Source organism: Anas acuta, chromosome 13 (assembly GCF_963932015.1).
Source record: "Anas acuta chromosome 13, bAnaAcu1.1, whole genome shotgun sequence".
Classification (NCBI taxonomy): Eukaryota; Metazoa; Chordata; class Aves; order Anseriformes; family Anatidae; genus Anas; species Anas acuta.
The window spans coordinates 15,205,639-15,228,464 of NC_088991.1; the positions used below are offsets into that span (position 1 = coordinate 15,205,639).

The 22,826-nt window shown below is 53.9% G+C and overlaps 2 protein-coding genes across 2 annotated transcripts; one reads left to right on the forward strand and one right to left on the reverse strand.

The window, feature by feature from the left end:
* The first annotated feature begins 118 nt into the window (after positions 1-118).
* Positions 119-6,344, forward strand: TSPAN6 (tetraspanin 6). Its single transcript, XM_068697009.1, has 8 exons — positions 119-369; positions 501-689; positions 770-844; positions 1,544-1,642; positions 2,172-2,327; positions 3,037-3,120; positions 4,987-5,087; positions 5,527-6,344. The coding sequence occupies exons 1-7, from the start codon at positions 283-285 to the stop codon at positions 5,053-5,055; spliced, it is 759 nt and encodes a 252-aa protein (XP_068553110.1). The 5' UTR covers positions 119-282; the 3' UTR covers positions 5,056-5,087; positions 5,527-6,344.
* Positions 6,345-8,595: 2,251 nt separating this feature from the next.
* TNMD (tenomodulin) lies at positions 8,596-16,677 on the reverse strand. Its single transcript, XM_068697008.1, has 7 exons — positions 16,482-16,677; positions 16,208-16,342; positions 13,205-13,345; positions 12,179-12,280; positions 10,077-10,230; positions 9,169-9,341; positions 8,596-9,073 (listed from the first exon to the last, which is right to left on the reverse strand). Exons 1-7 carry the CDS (start codon positions 16,527-16,529, stop codon positions 8,864-8,866), a joined length of 963 nt encoding a protein of 320 aa, XP_068553109.1. The 5' UTR covers positions 16,530-16,677; the 3' UTR covers positions 8,596-8,863.
* Between the last annotated feature and the right edge of the window lie 6,149 nt (positions 16,678-22,826).

A 22,826-nucleotide genomic window follows, 5' to 3' on the forward strand; every position in this document is an offset into this window, starting at 1 on the left:
GCTGCCGGGGTTCGGGGGGCAGCCCCACGAGGGGGGTGCTGCGGTCACCGCCGCTGCCCCTGCCCTCCCCCGTGGGCCCCTCCGATGGGGCGGTGCGGGGGGAGGTGGCCTCCTTAGGGCTCGCCCGGCCTTTTCCGTGAGCCCTCGGCAGCTTTCAGCCCCGCCCGGGAGGCTTCGGCTCGGGGCGGGCCGCGGCCACCCCCGACGGGGCGGGCCGGGGCGGAGCTGGGCTGGGCTCGGCGGGGCTCGGCGCGGCAGGACGCGGCTCGGCCCGGCCCGGCCATGGCGTCTCCGTCGCGGCGGCTGCAGACGAAGCCGGTGATCACCTGCCTGAAGAGCGTGCTGCTCACCTACACCTTCGTCTTCTGGGTGAGAGCCGAACCGGGGCCGTCCCGCCCCGTCCGGTCCCGTCCCGTCCTGCCCGAGCCCGCGGGCGCGTCGCGGCCGCGCTGCCCTGTCGCGACAGGCGCCGACCTCAGCGGCTTCCCCTCTTTCCCTAGGTGTCGGGCATCGTGCTGCTGGCCGTGGGCGTCTGGGGCAGGGTGAGCCTGGCCGTCTACTTCTCCCTGCTGGACGAGAAGGCCACCAACGTGCCCTTCGTCCTGGTGGGTGCCGGCGTCGTCGTGGTCCTACTGGGCACTTTCGGTTGCTTTGCCACCTGCCGCGGCAGCACCTGGATGCTCAAGCTGGTAGGTGCCCGACGGGGGGGGCTGGGGAGGGACCGTGTCCCACCAGGACGCCCGTCCCAGCCCGCTCCTCCCGCCCGCAGTATGCCATGCTCCTGTCCCTCATCTTCCTCATCGTCCTGGTGGCCGCCGTCGTCGGCTTTGTCTTCAGGCACGAGGTGAGTCGGGGGCGGCCGCTTCCACCCTGTGGGGTGGCCGGTGCCAATGGGTCAGGTCCCTGGGGTGCCTTGGGCTGGGTCGACCCTGTGGGGCACAGCTACCCACTGCCCGCAAGGATGGAGGCACTGCCTAGGTACAGATGGGGTTGGCGTGGCTGGATGAGCAGCTTGGCCCCCAGCAGGACCCCATAAGGTCCAGGCTGAGCATCTGGCTCTCCGAGGGCAGGGGCTGCATCTGCTGGAGGCAGCCTTCCTCCCTCTGCCTCTGACAGCATGAGCAGCGTGACCCTGGACCTTAACTTCTGCCTTCGGTCTGCCTTCCGAAGTACAACATTTTGCTTGCTTTCTGTAAGTAAAGCTCCTCCGAGCGTTTTCATGCTGTGGAGCAACCTGCTAGTAGGGGGAGTTGGCACCGTGTAGGTCCTTGTTATTACACACGGCATCCCCGCCACCGCAGGGATACAAGCCTGCCTTTTATTAGAGCGTTTAATTGCCTGGGTTCCTGGGGAATGTCCACAGACTGTGGCCAGAGTCATTCCTGCCGTCGCCGAGAGGTGACTAACGTGGGGCCGTGGCGTTGTGGGGCCGTGGCTCTGGGAGCTGCAGTTCCCAAAGCCCCAAAGCACGCGAGCGCGCAGGAGGGGGACAGCACCGCAGCACTGTCTTCCTCCTGCGGCTGCCGAGACCTCTCCTTTGCAGATCAAGACAAACTTTGAGAGCAACCTCAACCTGGCCTTGAAGAACTACAACGTGACAGCGGATCAGCACAGTGAGGCGGTCGACACCATCCAGAGAACTGTGAGTGCCCCTCTCTGCCTCCTGGTTCCTGGTGGGTAGGTGTGTATGTGTCACCCACCTGCATCCTCCGAGACCCTGGGTGTTACCAGCTGGGTGTTCCCCTCCATCACAGTGCTAGTTTTGCACCATGGGACATTAGGTGGAGCGTTTGGGGCCCTCCTGCTGTTTCCTTGCACAGCAGGGCTGCCTGCAGGAGGGATAAGTGGGTGCCCGTGGGAAGCATCTGTTCTGAGTTAGGGCTGGTGGGTGCTGCCGGGAGGGTCTCTGGAGGGTGTACTGAGTGCTGGCCACATGCAGAGCACAGGCAGCCCGTCTGTAAGGTTAGGGCATCCTGGTGAGGGTCACAAGGCTGCTGAGTTTGGGAGGAAAGCTGTTTTAGGGAAGAGATGAGCATGAGGTCATGGGCAGTTACTAAATGGGAGCTGGGATATAGAGTGGTAAAGGCACAGGAGCTGCAAGAGCCCCTGTAGGGCTGGGGGATCAGTAGGCCGGCATGACCATAATCCCCAAATTTTCTTCCCCCCTCTAGCTGCACTGCTGTGGGGTGCAGAACTACTCAGACTGGGAGAAGACCGATTACTTCGCCCAGAGGGGAATCCCTCGGAGCTGCTGCAAGAGCCAGGACGACTGCTCAGTGGAGGATCTGAGAGACCCAAATAAAGCCAAGCTGAAAGTGTTTGTGGATGTAAGTTAAGCTCATAAAAATCCCCTGCAAGTCCTGGAGGTGGGGAAGGGAGAGCTAGATAAATAGGGAAGGGTTTGGCCTTCACTTGAAGGGAGAACTGCTGTCTAGATGCAGGCACCCTGTGGCTCAGGGATTCCTCTGGGATGGGTATAGGCACAAAATATGTGAGAACGAGCCTCTACGCCCATCTAAGGTCCCCCCTGCTCCTTCCCTGAAGGTCAGGGACCAGCCTGCCCCCAGTATTTGCACTTGGGGCTGTGCATTTTGGAGAACGGGTAAATTAGGAGGTAACTTCCTGGTCAAGCTCATTGCAAGGTGCTGACGTCTCTCAGCTGCTGTGCAAAGTCCTGCTCCACGGTGAGCACAGGTGACTTCATCCCGCGGGGATCACTCGTGATGTGTGCGAGGGGGTTACGCAGAAGACATGCCTCTGCTGAGTCACTTTCTTTAACCCAACACTCACACTGAGCAAAACCAAGGGCGGCGTTGCCTTTGATAGCGCTGGGCTGGATGCTGATCTCACCATGTGGATCGGGGTGGTTTTGCTCCAGCCAGGCAGGAGGGTGGCGGGCCAGCGGGGAGCCTGGGACCTCGGCCTCCTGCACCAGAACGTCTTCCCCGGGAGCTGCGTGTGCTCTGGGGAGAGGCAGGTTGGTGCTTGGGGGAAGGAAAGCAGTGGACCCACATGCTTGCTCTCTGTCCCCTGCAGGGTTGTTTTTTCCTGGTAACGTCAACGATGGAGTCAAAAATGAGTGTGGTGGCTGGAATCTCCTTTGGCATTGCGTGCTTTCAGGTAAATCTCCGCTGCCTAGTGCGGGAGCAGTGCAGAGTGAGGCTAGCATGCCTCCAGAGGCATTCAATTTCTGTGCAGGATATGTATGTGTACAAAAGGCACAGCCTGTCTCAGCCAGAGAGGAACAGCTTTTCTGCAGCTATCCAGTGTTTAACCTCACCCCCTGTGCAATCTCCAGGGTTCTTTAAACCCAAGGCTGAAGCACCAACTCTGTTTCCCTGATCCCGGGTTATTTGGGAAGAGCTCCTTTCTGCAACACCTGACTTAAAAACCAAAGCCTGTGCTGCCCTGGATAAAGTCCCTGCACTCGCTGTTGGGAGGGGGATACTTAGTGCCCCTCCTTTATCAGGGAATCATTGTGGGCTCCCTTCTGTGCAGCTGGGTCCCTCGGAGCGTGTATCCCTTGTGCTGTTGGCCCTGACGAGGAGCACCTCACACTCCACACACCACCTCAACCTGCAACTGCTTCCTCCCTCTCCGGCTCCTCAACCTCCAGTTTACTTTGTGCTGTAGGACACTTCCTGCACGGGCTTCGGGCAACAATGTGCTTAGTGTCCTGTAATCTGACAGGCAGATCCCAGCAGGAAACGAGAGGCCTCTGCCCCTGAGTTCCTGGCTAAATTGGGCTTTGTGCACGGTGAATGCTATAGCCTGGGTTTCCCAAGGAGCTGTGCACAATAGGGCTGAGCGCTTGGGAAATCCAGATCCGATGTGTCACAGCAGGAGCTGCAGGGTGTGCAACTGGCCCTTATTTAGCTGGCTTCTGGAAACTTGCTCGGCTCTAGGTGCTAGGCACTTGCTGAGCAAGCGTGGCAGGCCCTCACTTTGGAGGGAAGTGAATTCGCTCTTTCCATGGTCCAGCACCCAGAAGTCATGGGGTGACCTCTGAGGCACAGGACCAACAGGTAATAGCACTAGGGGAGGGTGCAGAACCTCACCAAGATACTGCTGCCAGAACAAGCATGTTACCCTGCCTTTCCTGTAACAGAAACAGTAAAATGGGGGAGAGGCTGCAGACAGCGGGGCTCTGGCTGCAGTCTGCGCTAGCAAATGCTTTCAGCTGTGGCTGGGAGCTGGGACCGGTCTCTGTGCTCCTCCCGCGGTGATGTGAGCTGTGCTCTGCTCACCATGCTCCGCATGGGGTGGCTGAGACGTGACTGACACGCAAATGGTGAGCTGCCTGCTTCCCTCGGCTCTGGCCGTGCAATTATCTCAGCTAATGCTGGGCTGGGGAATTGTAGCCATTTCCTGGTTTTTATCACCCGTTCAGCAAGTGTTTGCTGTCGTGCAGCCAGCAGGGGCCAATCATGTAAATGTGCCTCTAACTTGGCTCGTGTAGGTCAAACTCCTGCAGGATCCAGCCCTGAATGTCTGTGCCGGGGCCGGGAGGCCACGTTGCGATAACAGCAGCGTGTCCTCCGTGTGTTGTTGATGGGAAACAGCAACCTTGCTTCCCCGCTGTCCTTGCAACGGGGAGAGGTGGTTGCTGTTCTCTGGTGGTTGTGTAATTGGCTGTGACGCTCCTGATATCTGTGTAATCTCTGAAATTACTGTATAACAGTAGATGCTTCGTAAAGCAAAATGTAACAGGATGGGATATGGAGCGTTGCTTGCGAGGAGCTTGCTTGGCATATGCCTGCCAGGATCCTCTGCTTCAGTGTCTCTCTTTCCCTGCAGCGGGGCGCAGCAGCCCGTGTTGTGGTTTGTAAATCCCCACTGCCTATCTTTGCACGTTATAAAACTCAGATGGAAGTGCCTGATGTTCTGGAGCAATTTGTCAGGCTTTCCCCCTTAAAAAAAAAAAAAAAAAAGTCCTGTTTTGGGCCACCTCTAGCATGTCTTTTCTCTCTTTTTTTTTTTTTTCAGTTGGTTGGCATCATTCTCGCCTGCTGCCTGTCCCGGTACATCACAAACAATCAGTATGAGATGGTGTAGCTGGCCCCCAGCGTGCTGTGGCTGTGACCAAGGTACGTCTGTCCCGTGACATGAGCTGGGGGTGTACCTGTGTCGGGTCGGGCACTGCTCTGCTGCGAGCTTCTCCTGGCTGTGTGTGCTCCTGTAGCAGCAGGTGGGCAGCGTGGGTGCTCCTGTGGTGATGGATGGGGTGGAAGTGAGGGGGAGGTGACCGCTTCGAGGTCAAGGACAGCGGAGGCAGGTCTCTCATGGTCCTGCTAATGCTTCCTGATCCTTGATTTATCTACTCTTGTCCCATTAACCCCGGGCCTCCCCCCTGAGCCATGGAGCAGGCTGTCCTCGGCTACTGCCACTGTCACCTGCGGCGTGCCGCTGCCTGCTGAGCTGTGCAAGAAGGCTCCTGCTAAGCCCTGTCTGCTGCATCATCCTGTGCCGTGTATAAATGCGGGCCTCCCGATGCCATGTTTGTTAACACTGTCTTCTGAACGGCAGGGTATTCCTCGTGCTCTCTGTGTCGGGGAAGACCGCACCACCTCCAGTTTTCCTCTGGACGCTGCTTCGTGAAGTCTTGCTTTGAATTGACTGATCCTCTTCTCAACTAGCTCATAGAAACGAGTGCAACAGCTGTTCTGCTGCGCTCAGGGACTTGTCCTAACACTACTCTGCTGTACCACTGAGTGGGATAATTAGCGTAGCCGAGGTGGTTGTAGTAGCTGCGTTCCTCCGGGCGCCGGGCTCTTCCCTCAGCTGAAAGCTGAAGCGCCGTGCTCCAGCAGCCGCTGCTCATCCGCAGCCCTTGCTGGCTGCCCTGCGAGGTGGCCACGTGGGACGGGATGCTCCTGGGCAGGAGCTGCTCTCACGTAGTGCCTCCCTCGGGAAAGCAGCGCTTTCTCTCATCTCTGACCTCTGTTCTCAGCCCTCGGCATCCCCTCACTGTTCAGGCTCACTCACTGGACACGTTTCCTCTTCAGATGGGGCTGTTGCCCTATTTCAGCACTGCCCTGCCTGCTGCAGCTCTTTGCTCAGCAAGGTCTCGGCTTATTGCCAAGCTCTCTCTCATCCCCATGCTGGGTTTTATATACTTTTTTAGAGTTGTACTTTTTTAAGTACGGGCTGTAGCGATTCTTTGTAAGCTGTAGCGAGGTTTGGTGATGTAGCTCCTGGTGCCTTTACCTTGGTAGGTGTCCTTGCACCGAGTCAGCTGTGACTTGATTGTCAGTATTATATGCTGCTTTAACTCATTTTGTGTATTGAGTAGAATTCTTTTGTCCTGAGACACAATAAATATTAAGATATTTTACTCTATGAAACTGCCCAGCCTTTTCATTTAATCTCCTGGAAATTCTTCTGCTCAAGTCCCTGCAAGCAGCAGCAAAAACCCAGCTGCAAGGTAATCTGCTGACCCCAGGCCAGCCGGTAAGCTCTGGGCCATGCAGCTCATGTTTCTCAAATGCTCACTGGTGCACTTGGGCTTACAAATAACTTTTGTAATTGAATTTTCCTCATAAAAAACTGTTGTGCAACTCTGCTGAAGCAAAAGGCCTTCAGCATCCCAGCCCAGGAGCTGGGTGGAGGAATGCAGAGGCCAGAGTTCAGCCCTGGTACAAGCGTGTCCATCCTCAGCTGTCCTGTGCTCAGAGCAAAGTGTGCTGCAGCACCACCAAGGCAGGAGAAACACGGATGGAGGCTTTGTGTTAGCTTGGTATAGCTTGGGATGAAGCCATGGATATGAGTGGCAGCGTTTTGTCATGGCCAGCCCACGGGCAAGAGCTGCTCCTGAGCTGGGTGAGGTGCCCCAGCACCCCGTGGTGCAGCAGCAGAGCAGGCATGGGGCAGCTTCACTGCTGACAGAGGAATCTGAAGGGGAACACCCTGAAATGCTTGCGTCTCATTTAACCTCGCTGAATAAATCAAGCTGGTGCCAGCGCCTGGCTGGCCCCTGAGAGCCTCGCTGATTTGGAAGGCAAGGCAGAGTGCGTCAGAGCATGGGAACAGCAGTGGAGAGACTGGCCGAATGCAGTTAATGGATGGATGGAGACCGGGCAGGGACACGTGAGAAGCTGGGCAGTGTTTGGATACACCCATCTCCTCAGTAAAACCTGTGCAGAGGCAAGCAAACCTGGAATGAACTCTTTGTAGCTTGGCAGAGCTGCCTTTACCTTGCTGGGGCTTTACCTGCCTGGGCATGCATGTAAGCATGGACGTGCATGCGAAACACTGCTCTGCTCGTGCTGCTGGGCTGCAGAAACGCCTTTAATAGAGACATCCCCACACAGGGAGACTTGTCACAAATGCCTGGCTGTCCCCAAGGCTGGCTGGTGTCCTCGGGGATGGCAGTGCAGGGAGCCCTGCTGCACCTCCTGCACGCACGGCTGAGCAGGCAGCTCAGCTCCTTTCTGCCTGCCCGGGCGTTTCTGTGACCCACACTCCTCTTACGATCAGAAATCCTGCGGGGAGCTCTGTGCCCTGCTCCATGCGGACAACACACACACTCCCGATGAGCAGGGCAAACACGGCGTGTGTTCCCCGGTGACACAGGGCGGGTTTTGGCCGGTGACGACCACAGGACGTCAGAGGCGCTTGGCAGCAGTCAGCTCCCAAGGAGGAGAGAAAACTCAGGATGTGGCTCAAGCACCGGGGCCGTGAGCTACAGGAAGGCTTTGGGGGGATGTGTGGGGCTGGCCTGTGCATCAGGCCCGTGTTTGGAGGGCGACCTAGGTCCTTGGACACGTTTTGGCTAAAAAGGCAAAGGGCTCTGGGGAGCTGAGCCAAGCTGCCAAAGGACCTGAGGATGTTTTCTTGTTGTTTGTCTAAGCCTATTAACAGCCTTGCTGATACACAGAGGGAAGGAAACAAATTCACTCCTGAGCTGTGCGTTTGCCCGGGGCTGGATAAGTGGCAGGCTCCTGGCCAGCCCTGTGACAGGGAGCAGAGCGCAGGACTGGGGACAGGCAGGGACAAAGGACCTCTGGGGGCTGCAGCAGCCTCTAGCAGCACCCGGGCTGAGCGCTTGGCACCTCCTGCTCGCTGGTGCACATCCTCCTTTGCTGGAGCAAGTGTTTTGGGTGGTTTGAATCGGAACAAAGTTAGGGATTTTGGCCACGAAGGCTGAGCGTCCTGGGGAGTGCAGCAGCAGTTTCAAGGACTACTTTTTGCATCCTGCAGTTTGGGTTTTGCCTGTTTGTTGGTTGGGATGGGGGACAGCTGATAGCACTCGGCTTCCTCTAGCTTTGGCCACCCATTTCCTTGCTGGCTCTGTTTTCGGTGCTGTGTGCAGGAGGGTCTGCCTGCCCTGCTACACTGCCTGGTGCTCCCTGAGGGCTGGCGGCACCTGGGAACTGTCACCAGTGCCTGCCAGACACCCCAGCGCACCAGAGCCTCAGCAGTGTGTGCTGAACAGCTGCTGGCACTGCCAGGAGCACGTCAGGGCCCCCAGCACGTTCCCAGCGAGGCAAGCACTGGCAGTCCCAGTACCTGAGTTACAGATGCTCGTGACGAGGCAGCCGAGCAATTAGATCATTTCTCAGACCCATTAAGCATCACAGACTGAGACTAAACGACTTTCCATTTTCTCTGCAATCACTCATACAAGACATTTATTGTTTGCCTCTTGCCGCTCAGCGTGGCGACGACGCGCTCGAGCGCAGCCTTCCCCACCCCTTGGGAGCCGTGCAGGACGCAGAGGGACAGGCTGGCTGCTCGGGGAGGGTGCCATGGCCAGTGGCCGGTGGCTCACGTGCTTGTGGTACTCGAGCAGGTGCCCACCAGCGTGCCAACTACATCAGGGCACAGTGGGGTGGCTCGCGGGGAGGCAGGCGGGTGCTGGGTGCTACACCCTGCCCAGCATGCGCGCGATCCACCAGTTGCAGGGCATGATGATCCGGCAGATCACCCTGCCGCCCTGGTAGCAGTAGGGGTAGGGGTAGTAGCCCAGGAGGGGCTCGCACACCCGCCGGCAGTAGCGGTTGGCACGGCGGCACTGGGCGCAGCAGTAGCCTCGCTCGTCCCACAGGGGGTGGAACTCCAGCCCGTTCTCCGTCTGCCGGGAAGAGCCAGCATCAGCATGGCCAGGGTGTCCGTGGGCACCCCAGGAGTACAGACAGGACCCCCCGACATGCATTTCCCCACACTCACGTAGTCGTTGACGGGCAGGTCCTCCTCGGTGAGCTGCCGTGCCCGGCGCTTGGGTGCAGGCTGTGCGCCCTTCTCCACCTCCTGCTCACCCCCGCCGTCCAGCCAGCTCTGGTTGTCCACGAGCAGCTCAGGGTCTTCTTCTTCTGCCCCTTCAAGGTCGGCCAGCTCAGGAGCTATGGGAAGAGCTCAAGTGCTGTTGTCAATAGTCAGGGAGCAGGGGGACAAAGACAGCAGGCTCTGCCAAAATTTGGTACCATAAGAAGAGGAAGAAAGTACCCTGACCTGAACGGCTCCACCAGCAACCCGGATCTAACTCCGCTGCCTCCTGCTCTTATGAGCTGGCTGGTACCCACCCAGGATGGGGCGCTGTGCCTCTGCTGAGCAGAGTTTTCTTGGTAGGGGTTTTAAACTAGCTCGTTCTGATAGAAGCCGGCTAGAGAGAGCGGGTAATTACGGCGGTGGATCTCAGAGGCCACAACCTCTGTGAGGGATGTGTGGTGAGCAGCTGGAGGTGGCAACCCCGTTGTGTGATTGAGATGCGGATGTCTGCTCCTGCTCTGATGTTCATGCGGTGACAAGAATTTAGGCGGCCCAGTTTCCAGCAGTGCTGCCTTCCTTGCAGGTACAAAGGGGTTTTCTGCCTCGTTACGAGGAGGGTGGCCACTCTGCAAAGCGCGGGGCAGCGGGGAGCCGATACAGACAAACTCTTCTCAGAGAGAAACATCAGCCCACACTGTTATAACATTGGACATGTTCTCTCATGGTTGTGGCGAGCACTGAGCTCATGTCTGAGATTTACAGCAAATGAGTTCCCACCATGTCGCAGGAGGGATAGGGAGAAAGGGGACACGGGGGGGTGGTCCTGAGGCACATGTGTGGCACTTCAGGGAGGAGATGGCTCCTTGTACCTGCTATTGGAGTTGGGTGGATCCAGTAGATGGTCACATTTCTGCAGATGTCAAAAATCTTGGAGCTCTTCAGGAATTCCTTGTTCTGAATGGGCTTTTCGCCGGGCACCCAGACCATGGACTGTTCAAAGTAGGTGGTGGTGATTTCTTCTCCCTGGAAGAAGAGTGAGATTTCACGCCGGCGTGGTGAGACACCCTCTCTGACCCACTGTGCCCCTCTTCTCCTCCGTTCCCCAGGGCAGCCCTCCCCTCCAAGCAGCTAGATTTGTCTGCCTCAGCCCCTAGGTCAGGGTGCTCACCGGCTGGGTGTGCAATACCTGCTGGTCCCCGTGGAGAAGCCCTGCCAGGGGCCTTGTCCTGCTGCCCACACTTGGCCAGCACCGCCCTGCCCTCCCCTCGCTCTGCTCACTGTGCTGCAGAAGCCTTCTCCTTTGCAGTCCCCACCATCTGGAACAGCCTTCTGTAGCTCCCCAGCTCATTTAAAACCAAAGATTAAAACATCTCTCTGCTTTGCTCTTACTACTTAATTTGCCTCTCCTTCTGCTACTGATTTTGTGATCGAACACTTTAATTTATTCCTCACAAAAATTCTTCGCACGGCCATATTCTGTAATTTATACCACATGTCTCTGCCAGTGCGTTATTCCATGGTGTGCTTTGGCAGGCACTTAGGGAGGGAGATATATAAAGATTATTGGATGGGTCTGCGCTGAGCTATCTGCCAAGGCAACGCGGTGGATGTTGGTGGCGGTAGCCCATAGAGCAAGCTGGCAAATGGCATTTTCTCTCCAGAAGGTGTCTGGAGCTGCATTTCTCTTTTATAGAATTTTCCCTTATGGCTTTGGGAAGTCTTAGTCAAGAGCCAGCAACACCTGACCGATTCTGAGTCGTTTTCAGCATCTTTGCTGAAAGCCGTCCCGTTGGCAAGGTGGCCTAAAAGAGCTGGCAGTGCTAGGGCTCCAGCACCGGTATGTTTTCCCAATTCATGTGGAGGGGTTTGCCTCCTTTTGTGCTTCTTCCTCAAAACTGCAGAGAGCCAGGGGAGGGAAGAGAGCAGAGATTGCTGCTGAAGATACCGAGCACGTGCTTCCCAATTTCTCCAAAGGCAGCCAGGCTTCCCGGAAGAAATGGAACTTCCTAAACCTACATTTATCTCACTGGGTTTTACATCTCAGCTCTCTACCTGGGGCAATGTTCTGCTAAAGATTGAAAAGTCATATCCGTTTTGTGATGGGAGCAGAAAAGATCTATTAGCTTCTTATGGCATAATCAAAGAATCTGTGTCTCGGAATTTGGGTCATGATTCAGGGAAATGTTCCTGCACGCGCTTTGTTTTAAACACATGTTCTGCCGGCATTTCATGTACAGTGCCTTCCTGGGGAGGGGGAATGGCATCGGCCTTCATCCTGGGAGCAGGCAGGTGGGGCTGTGCCACCACCACAGCCTCGGTGAGGGGGCCCGAACAGCTCCTGCCCCATGCACCGGGGAGCGAACCAGCACGTCAGCCTGCACTGGCAGAATGGGGCTAAAATATGGATTTATTTTTTTTTCCATGCCACGCACACTTTTTCCATGCCACGCACAAAGCGTGCACCTTGCTGCAGCAGGGCTGGGGCTCTCCCTGGCGCAGAAGGGCTTTCTGCAAGCACGGTGGTGGCAGCGCTCGGCTGGGCTGTATGCAAGTGGCGAAGCGCTTTCCCAAATTGCATTTCTTCAATGCGGTTGCTCTTTTAAATTCATTACTTCTGCCTCATTCTGCTTGAGAACAGGAGGCTCAGCTCTTGGAGAAAACAATTTGATTGACTTTTTGGTGTCTGCTAATCCTGAGCTGTCTTGCGACCTTTTGACTACAACAGGATTATTGTTCTTGATCTTCAGTATTGTGCTGAGAGGTTTTTGTCTGTTGGCTGCCTAATCCCGTTTCTTTCGACTTGTTGTTTTCAGAAGCAATCCTCTGAAATAAGATAATTTTATGAAGCGATCACAGCTCGTTATTTCTTTATTGCGGATTCTCCAGGCAGGCTGGCGCGGATGGGGCTGCAGGGGGAGCGCTGGCCTTGCCGGGTTGCCTGGCAGATCCGCGTGCTGTTCTACTCACGTACCTCGAGTTCAGGGATCTTGGCCTCTGTAGTCTCAGGTATGACTTTAGTCTGAGTTTTGATGAAGCATTTTTGAAGCCCCACAAAGAAGATGCCAGTTATTCCCTGCAGCATCAAAACAAAGAGCAGGCAAGCAGTCACGGCAAAGCAGGAGGGTAAATAAAAGGATCCTACAGGGAGTGCAGCTGGATCAGAGTTTAGTCATATTTTTCCTGTTGATGTTTTTGTGCAAACTCTGTTCAGCAGCAGAGCTAAGATGTACTAACAGGTTCTCCTAAGGGATATTGCATTTTATGGTTTGGGAGAATTGGGCTTTTTACAAATATTTTCAGGCGGATAGTCATAAAACTCTACTTTGCTCCCTTTCTCCTTATTACTATCATGAGTTCTACTTACATAAATAAAAATATGCAGAATAGTGTTTGACCATTATGGTTATATGAACATTCAGCCCTCAGTTCCTGCTAGGCTATTAGATGAAAATTTTGCCATATGTCACTGCACAGGGTATTTCCCTACAAATTTTAATTAGGTTTCAGAGAGAGCCTACAACATTGTCACAATGTTTTAATGCTCTCCAGACAGACAAATGTACTGGATTTGGATAGATTTATGATGATTGCATTCCTTTGCAAGGGTAAATCCAATAACTAGGTCTTGCTTTTAAAATGTATTTCATTGGAACTGAACCACGCTGCTATTAAATACTTGTGAAAGCTTACGTAGGCACACAGCTCCTTTCCTTTGAGAGGGTGCCCAGACAGCCTGCAGATAGGAATTGCTCTCCCTGATGCAGAACAAAACCGTCCTGGGGCCTGCTCCAGCGACACCGCAGCATCCTAAGGGATCCTGTCACTCCTCTTGCAGCTGGGCTATTAAGCACGTTGTGTTTTTAAGCACTGATGTGGCCCCAGCTGGGTCCCCTCCTGGTGGGGTGCCAGGCCCAGTCCCACTGAGCATCCCCAAGGGCTCTCTAGCAAGGGGCCGGGGTCTTGGCAGGGCTCCCCCCACAAATGCTGCTGCACTCACGTTCTTGAAGTCGTGAATCTCCAGGATTTCCTCACTGCCATTCCCACTCCTGAAGGTCTCTGTCCTGGCCAGCGGGTCAATCTCCATCACAATCTTCTTCTTCTCACCATGGCTGAAGAAGGTGTGCTCCACGTCGTAGACCTGTGAGGGACAAAAACGCGCCAGCTGAGCCCCCACTAGTTTTCACGGCCTTCCCTGCACCTGGGCTCCCAAAGGGAGCCAGGACAATTTTCTGGATATTGCAAGGACAGGCAGCTCCCAGGGAAGAAGGGCAGCATGGGGCAGGTGTGCGTGGCTGCAGCTTGAACACCCAGACCCACACTTGGCCATGGGGCACCTGAATAGGAACGGGCAGACATGAGGCTGGGAGGAGGTGCTCATCCCACACCCATTTACAACACAGGCTGGATTGAAGCCCTGACCAAGGGACTTTGCCTTCCCCTGTCCCTTACTCACTTACTCCATCATCGTACCCCTGGCTTGCGTGCTCCATCACCGCACCCCCATCTCATGGCTCTTGCTCTGTGCCCTCCGCTTTCCCTGGGAAGCGCTTCCCTCTGCCTCAAGGAGGTTGGGGATCGTCTGTGGATCAAAGCCCTCCTCGAGGGCTGCTGAAGAGCTGCAGGGTGTACCAGACTGCTTCCCGGTGTGCTCGTCCCCACCGGGAGCTGCAGGGAGCAGCCCTCTCCTCCTCGCAGGTGCTCACCGTGCTCAGCAAGCCTGGCAGCCCCCCTGTCTCTGCGGATGCCCGACCCTTAAAGGATGAGTAGTGGCAGGTGCTGCTTGAAGCACAGAAATGATCCTGCTGGCACAGCGAGAGCTGGAGGGCTTACAGGAGTCTCCTTTCCTGAATCAAATAGTGGCATGCGGAAGCAAAGGGCCTGTGCAAAACCCTTCTCAGGGTCAGCATCCCCCATTTTGCGACTGCTGGAAGAAGGCTTGGTGCAGGACCCAGCTGTGCGATGCAGTAACTACCGGGGTACCTTTGCCCCTGGTAAAAATTTGAAGAATGATATGTTCCTTGGCAGTCGTGAGCATCTCCTGTTAGTCAGCAGGAGGCTTTTATAAAGATATATATATGTCAATAGATTTTATGGTATGGAAGAAGTAGTGCAAAGCCTAAAATGGCTGGAAGGCTGCCCATTTTGACTGACAAACTGCACACAGTGCCATAAATCAGTTATAGGAGGGTATGATCCCGGGTGGCACCTTACTCTCAAGTTCCTCTCCATTTACAAAGAATTATTCGTGCCAGCACTGTGGCCAACTAACCCATTTGGGCTTGGCTAGCTCCCTGCTGCTTGGAGAGATGGTTTATAGGCCTAAAAATTACTCTTGCTTGCCAGTCCTTGAAATATGTCCCCCTGTGAGGACACGACAAGCCCCTTGCTAGCAGGCTCGCCGCCTCTGCACGCGGCAGCACTGCCAAGGGGATGCTGCCGTGCAGAGGGCAGCACCAGGCCAAGGAAATATTGGAGGAAATATTCTTTAAGACTTTTTTTTTTTTCCTCTCTTTGGATGTTTGAAGGGAGCTCAAAGGGCTTTTTGTTCTTTAAAGAGTTCAATTCCCTTCGGTTCGTGATGTTGAGCCTCCCCATCCTGATTTCCTGGCAGAATAAGGGCCGGTTGGTGGAACCGCTGCCCTGCCTGCCCCTTCCCTTGCCCACCCATCAGGGCTGGTGCAGAAAAGCTTTCAGAAACAATGAAACCCCTCTGTCCTTCTCCAGAGTCACTGGCGAGGTCATGGGAGCCCAGGGCTGGCATTTCGGCTGCTGGGAGCAGGACTCCCCCCAGCGTCTCTTTCCTTGCCAAGCTAGCACAGGCAGAGCCCGAATGTAACTTTTCTTACTCCCCGTGGTCATTTCGATGCAAGAGCATCCTCTCCTTGCCGCCAGAAACATTTCCCTTAAACGGCTTCGTTTCGAAAGGGTAAATGACCATTCGTGAGCCCTGGGTGGTCCCTCCCCTTCATCGCTTGCTAACAACAGCCCCGTCCCTGCTGGTTTCAACCACGCTGTGTTTGGCCAGCGCTGGGGTTTCCTTGTGCCTCACCCCTCTGCCCTGACCCCCGTTGTTCCCTTGATGTCCGGCCAGCGCCCCCGCACCGCTGCTGCCCGGGGCTGGGGTTAGCAGCCTCCCCCCGGTTGGCACGCACCGTGCTTTTCGAGGAACAGTAGAGACTTTATAAACGTCTTGGCAGGAGCCTGGCCGCACATATGGCTTTTATTGCTTTGATTTTCGGTATTTTGTTCTTCTTGCTGATAAAAAGACAAAGCTTCTGGCGCCTGAGGGCCCACGGGGCAGCAAGGAGAGAGGGGATGCCGCTGTGGGAAAGGGGATGCGCATGGGGGTTTTGGGGATGTCACCGCTCTTGGGACTCAGCAAAAAATCCCAAAGTGAGGTGCACCCCAGGGCCTCCTGACTGACCTGGGCACGCAGAGCCCAACTAGCAGCGTGTGTGTAGGGAGCGGGGAATAGAGGAGCACAATCCAGTTAGCAGGAGCTCCCTCTCCAAAAGCTAATCCGTCTCACCGTCCCCTCGCATTGCAGACACATTAAAGTAAGAAATATAATCCATGACAATCAATCACCACTGCGTCCTGGCTTTCTCTCCTCTTTATGCGGTGGCATAATGACTTTTCCACCGGTTTCTGGCAAGATAATTGAAATGAAATGGAAAATATTTTCTTACTTGTCATAAAATTTGCTGCCGGTGAAATAGAGTAACTTTAACTCTTCATGGCACAGCTCCCGTACCCTTTAATTGTCAGTTAGGGAAGGAATGTGGGGACAGAGAAAAAAGCCAGCCCAGAGAAAGTAAAAGCTAGTTATGAATAATACAAGGATTTTAAAAAGTTCCCACAAATACTGATGGTGTAAGCAAAGCCATTCTGCAAACTTGCCTGGATTTCAGGGTGTAGTTAAAAGTGAAGCGAGTAGGGGAAGAGCCCCAGCTGGGGAAAGCGGAGCTCTGAGACGCTGGACCCGAGAGGTCATACTTACTTTTCTGGGTGATGGTTTCCAGAGGTATTTGACACCGAAAAATATGAGAATCAGAGAAATGACCAGCACGCTGAAGAGCAGTCCACAGATCTTGTACCTGCTGCAGGTTTTCTTTCGGGTCTTGGATGCTTCTGCCTGATTAATTACAAAAGAGCGATCTCCAGAGGGCTGCTACCCATTCACGGAGGGGCGAGTACACGCACATCAGACACTTATCGCGCTCGCCAACACCGGGTCGCGAGCTGCCCTGCGGCGAAGCACGCCGTGAACTTACGTCCAGAAAGCGGCACTCCTCGGGGCCGAGCCGCGACGTCCCTCCCATGATCTCCGCGGCTGGCTGCTCCCTGCGCGCGAGGACGAGCCGGCTCCGAGGTGGAGTTACAGAGGCTCTGGGCTGCACATGCAGGGGGAAGGCTGGGTTTCTGCGGCTCCGATGACGGCTGCAGCCAGCTTTCCCCCGCAGGCTGCCTGCCCCAGCCCCTGCACCACGCTGGAGGCCCTCCTGGCTCCCGGGGCTGTGGCTGGGCACACAGGCGGGCGAGAGGGAGCATCTGCAGCTTGCAGGGTGAAAGCGATTTGCACCGTTTTGGAGGTGCACCCGCGCTCACCTCCACTGTCTGGTGTCCATCAGCCCTGTCTGGGGTCCCAGCTGGGGCTTTGGGGCTTTTCCTTCAAGCTCTGCTCCTGCTTCTGCTCCGAGCCCTGCACCGACCTGCTGGATGTACCTGGGCTGTGCAAGGGGGCTCCTGGGGGCTCTGGGGCCATGGGTCCCTGCAGGGCAGGGATTTGTGGGCACAGCAAGGATGCAGGGGTATGCATGGGCATGTGCTCGTGTTTGTGTGCCTGCATGTGTGTGCATGTGCATGCATACGTGGGCATGTGTCGCATGGGTGTGCGTATGTGGGTATGTGGGTATGTGCATTTGCTTGCATGCACGCGCGTGCACAAACATCTGTGTGTGTGCGTGCATGTGTGAGCACCCCTTCAGCAGCACAGTGGGAAGCCTGAGCTCTCCCCATGGAGGGGTCTAGCACCCCACACTCGCTCTGTGCAGCTCCTGCGTTGCCCCAAAGTCAGCCTAGTCAGGAATTTCCTGACTAAATAGTTTTGCATGGAAAAAATTTCCTTTTGTTGAAATCGTCCCATTTCTTCATGGAAATAAACCCATTCTAAGACAAGCTTCAGTACTCCAGTGTTAAGTTTCTGGTCTGAACAGGAAGGAGGCTCCCTGGTGCGGAGGAGCTGGCACGCACTGTTTTCTTGAGCTCTTTGTGCTAATAAAAGCCCTGAGAGCATCATGCACTAATTAAAACTGCACCGAAAGGATGAAAATCCGCATTGAGTTTTGTTCTGGGTGAGAAACAGAGGAAGAAATGGCAGCGATGGGGATGGCACAGTGAGGCCAGGTCTGGTGCTGGTGCTGTGGGCCCTGGGCAGGCATGCACAGGAGCTGCCCCTCCCCACTGAAGCTGCAGCAAGCCCACAGGAATGCAAATACTCAGGGCTTTAATATTTGAGAGGCCAAAAGCAGAAGGGAGTCGTATTGACAAGTGAGAGACAGAAGGTTATTTGGAGGAGAAAAATAACTTTTTAATGGAAAGCAATCGCAGTCAGCCTTCAAAAACATCTAAAATATTTTGGAAATCTGAGTGCAGCAAATACGTGCAGCCACCGCATTTATATTTCTGCACTTTTCTTTTCAACAGAAAGTTTCACCTCTAAAGCTTTTGTTCTTCACTGAAAACTGAAGTATCTGTTTTGGACTGAAAACATTTTTCTTTTTTTTCCTGTCAAAATTACTGCTTCAGAGAAGAACTTTGGAGCTGCTCTACTGAAAGACGGTTATGATTACAGGAAAGAATTACAGCAGCGTTGTTAACCAGACATAATTGATCAACATAGCAGCCATCTTCACAATATCCCCCACTCCAGGCACAGGAAACACTGCAAATACCACTCATAAACCAAATTAGGCATTATTATTTTATTACTGTTGTAAGGTAAATGTCAAGTTTTTTAATGGCAATCACTGTAACTCCGGCAGGAGTCAGGCAGCTGAATTAGCTCGAAGAGGTGAGAACCTCCCAGGGCTGGAAGTTAATAAAACTCAATAAATATAATCACCCCCCACTCCCTGCTTGTCCCCAGCACCCACGCTGTGCAGGGAGCAGGATGAGATCCCTGTGCACCACTGCTCTCTGTAGGGAGCTTTACAAGTACTCAGCCTCGAGCTATGGGTTTGGCAAGAGGAAAACCCCATCTGAACAAAACTGTCCTTGCTGTCAGCAGCTCTGACACTTGCAGAGGCTGCGGTGGCCGCAGTCCGCAGGTCAGTGCAGTCCCTTCAGGTCCTGCTCTTTTGGTGTGCATGGAGGGATCTCAGGCTCAGCATAGAGGTTTTCAGAGAATAATCTGTTTTTTCCATGAAAAGGCAACAATTCCAGGGGAAAAAAATCAATTGCTTTAAGACCACAATTAGGTTCTCTGTAAAAAAAAAAAACATTTCTGATGAAAATCTCCCATCAGCGCCAATGAAGAGGTAACAATTACTAATTTTCCTTGAAGCTAATAAGTGCAAGTCCGTATGACAGGAGAGAATTTAATCTGATGTGAAGTGAGGAAGAGAAGCAATGCTGATATTAATGTGTGACTAATTGATACCCAGAAGAACATTTGAAATTATTAAAAGGCATTTGATTTTTGCACAGGACAGTAAGAGGCTCATTGCCTATGATCGGTGCATCCTTTCCTTTCCTGCTTCAATTTGCCCAGAAAAAAATCTATCATGTCTGCAGTGTAGCTTGAGTGCTGCATAAAATCTCTGTGTCTGGAAATGTTATACCAAGAAATTCCTCCTGGACAGTGCGAAGGTTTGTGCGCAGCGTGAGCAGGGGCGAGAAGCCCAGCAGAAATAAAATAGGCCCCGAACCACTGAAGCAGCTCCCCAAAGCAGTGCGGCTTGGACAGCAACCTCTAGCCGAAAACGAACCGTGATTAATAGGGTGCTCTTTGTTCTAATGAAAAACCCATTAAGGTCAGTGGCAGCATCTCTGAGCAGCACTAAATTGGAACGATGGAGACAGTAAAGTTAAAAATGAGCCATAATATTAATGTGGATAGTGAATTAATTGGGCAATTCCATAGGCAGTAAGTAAATCACACCATTTAGTGTGGGATGGGGTGTCTCGTGGCTCTCACCGCAGGGCGGCAGCACCAGTGACCCTGGCCCCCTGACCACCTTCACCCCCACTGTGTGCTGCTGGGGGTCTCCCCGTGGGGACGCACCTCTCGTGCTGCTCTCCTGGGTGCTCCCCTACTGAGCAATGTGTCTGCTCCCAGCTGCCCAACTGCTGCTTCCAGTGTCCCAGCCAGCAAACGGAGACAGGGAGCTATCCCCTATAAACTGAGCTCGTTAGCCCCTGGGCTGATTACTTAGAGCCATTTCTGCTTCAACCTCTTCCATTTTCTGCAACTTTTGGCAGATGAGCGGCTGCGTTATCTCCTCTTATCAATTAGCCACGTATGACCCCTGTTGAAAGGAGGTTTCAGTAATCAGCCTACTCACCATTCACTGTTTATCTTAAGTTCACAGCGCGGTAGAAAACTCCAGAGACATACTTGATGTAAGTTAAGAAACTTAATCATTGTGATAAAACTGCTCTGGGAATTGGACTTCACGTTCGAGGTGCACGTGGCACGTGGCGCTCTCGCAGCCGCTAGCTGCAGCAGATTATGCAGAGCTGACAAACCTTTCGGAAACAATACAAAAGATGAATTCGCAGTGGCCATTCTGAAGGAGCCTCTCAGAAAGTGATTACCGACAACACGCTTCTCCTTGTTCACAGCCCATGAAAAATCCTGCTTCTCAGAGCTGCGCGGCTGGCTCGGGGGACAGCTACCTCATTGCTGCCGTTGTGGCTCCCTCGTCAACAGAAGTTATTAACGGAGCCGGAGAATTTTATCCAAATGCCGGTTTCATCTTGATAAATAACAATTTCATGTCTGTGTTCTACTAGATGACTGCACGGTTTTATTTCAAATACTTAACTTCTTCAGAAACGCTTCCCCGTGCATGAGGTTTACCTCATCCACAGAGTATGTGCTGAACCGCGTTTTTCGCCCAGCTTTGAATATCCTTGATGCAAAGACCAAAGCCATAATCCTCCACTATCATAAGTCACTTCTCCCAATAAAGAGCTACTTCCTACTGGGAGTGCTAAAATGTAATTGAAAGCTACGCGTGTGTTGGTGTCGCACAGAAAACCATTTTATTAAAAATAGTTTAAGGCTGAAAGGGTTGTTAAGATCCAAAGTAATATTCCAGAGCTCGTCTCCGACGTGCGCGCAAGGAAACGGCAGAGCCATAACGTCGGAAGCGAGCGGTCGGCGCCCCCACCCTCGCTGCTGCCAAGCCTGCCCCTCCGTCACAGCCACACCGGTAGCCCCGCGGTGATTGAGCCACACACCCGTCCTGTCAAAAAGCGTATTTTTATCTGAGATAAAAACACGTGTCACTCGGAGCTGCCGTACAGGTGCTAGCGCTGGATTCTGTGCTTGTGGCACTGGATGGCTGCTCAGGGTAAGGCGGGCATTCCCCTGCCAGCAGTTAATTTCTGCGTGCCTAGTTAGAGGCAGGTACGTTTGTGATTTCTGAGCTTGGCAGGAAGGAGTGGATGAGGTCAAGCCCGTGCTGTGGGCACAGTGTGGGGTTTCCCTCTGGGGACAGCAGAGCCCGAATGGCACCAGTTGGGAGCTCTGCAGTGGGAAACCTGCAGGCAGAAGGCAACTTTGGTGAAGATTGCTGCATTGTGCTGAGACTGTGCGAAGGGCCTAGACAGATCATTATCATCGCTTAGTAAACCTAAAGTGTTAACATGTTTAAAATTTCCATCCGAATCAATTGAGTTTAGTGTCGCATGGGCCTCTTGCATTGCTTTACGCTGCCATCTGATATGTGCATTAACGTTGTTTACTTCCTAAAGCAAGTAAAGGCAAAGTTGAATGTGACTAATCAGGAAGGAATCCATTAAACTGAAGAATTTTGACACAGCTAATTTTTCTTTGATTGTCATCAAATCTTCCACTGATAGTCTTTGCAATTAATCGTGCTGCAGTGGTGCAAGCATCATTTTCCCTTGTCCTCGGAGAGCACACATGCTTGGCAGGCTCAGTGTTGCGGGGAAGGGAGGATGGGGTCCTGGTCTCTCGGGTGCGTCGAGGTTTTTACTGAGTTCCTGCGGCTCAGAGGATGGGGTTTTTGCCTGGTCCTTTCTTGTAATGTCTCCACGCAGCTCTGGCTGCTTCCGTCCACCTCCGGCTCAGCACTATGTACAGCCAAGCCGTGCACAGCTTCAGGGGCCTTTTAGCAAAAAAACAACAGCTATTTTAAAAATCAATAACACAAATAAAGTGAAACAAGATCAACACGATTGCCCACCTCTGTCCCAAACAGAAGTAAGCTGTGGAAAGCTCTGGAGATCAGTGTTGGGGTTCATTTAGCAAAAACGTGGAGCTGTGGCTGCTGAGGGTTGGTTCCTATCTGGGTTCTTGCCGGGGGTCCCTGTGGGTGCTGAGGGGGGCACACAGACACCTGGGGCACCAGCTGCTGCCATCAGCAGAGCCTGAAGGTCTCTGGAGCCAATGCTGCACAGCTGCCCCCACTTGGGTGGGTATATAGGGGATGGAGTGGCAGCTCTATAGGGTTATTAGGGGGTCTTGGCTAGATTGCTTCTGGGAGCAAGGAGGTTTGGGCTGTGGGGCTGCTGGCTCCTGGCTGGACAGGAAGGGCTGCAGGCCTCAGTGTGTCCAGGCCTCAGTGTGTCCAGGCTTGCAGGGTGCTGAGAAGCAAGGATCAGCAAGAGGAAACTGGGAGAGATGCAGAGAAAAGGTAGGAAATGGAGGAGGCTGTGGTGCCTGGGGGTGAGGTGGGAGCTGTGCTGGCTGCTGCCTGGATGGGGTTATCACAGTGCTGTGTTACCTGTTCCTGTTCCCATAGAGGGAACGGCACCTGGGCTGTGTGCCTGTGCTCTGGCAGTGGTTGGCCTGGGATTTGTGTGCTGGGTCCTTCCCTGGAGAGGCCTCAGCCAGCGGGTGGGAATTCCTGGGAGATTGCTGCTGGCTCTGCGGCAGCCGTTGGTTTGAGTTCTTGCATTTTTTGCCCTCTGAGAAACTGCTCGCTAAAGAAAGCACATTTTTCTTGCTTACTGGGAGTTCCTGTTTGTCATTTTTATAAATCAGTGTTTATTGGCCTAATTATTGTAAATGCAGAGCCCAATAAAGGTGACTGTGATTGCAATATCTGGTAATGAATTTTATAACAAACCTGCTGAGCTTGAAAGCTGCCAGCAGGAAAGACATTATGTCAGGCTAATGACAGACAGGAGAAATGCTCCCTGCTAAGCTCTTTCCAGAGCTTGAAGGATCTCTGGAGGAGGCTGCTGGGGTCCTGCAGGGCTCCTAGTGCTGCACCCCAAAGCTCTGGGGTCTGCTTTCAAGTGCCCCCCTCCTCCTGGGGGGTGCTCCAGGTACCCAGGAGGGAGGGCTGTGGGAAGGGATGGCTCCTGCCAGGCCTGGGCCCTGCTCCAGGCAGGCTCAGCACCCAGGGGTACTCCTCTCCCTG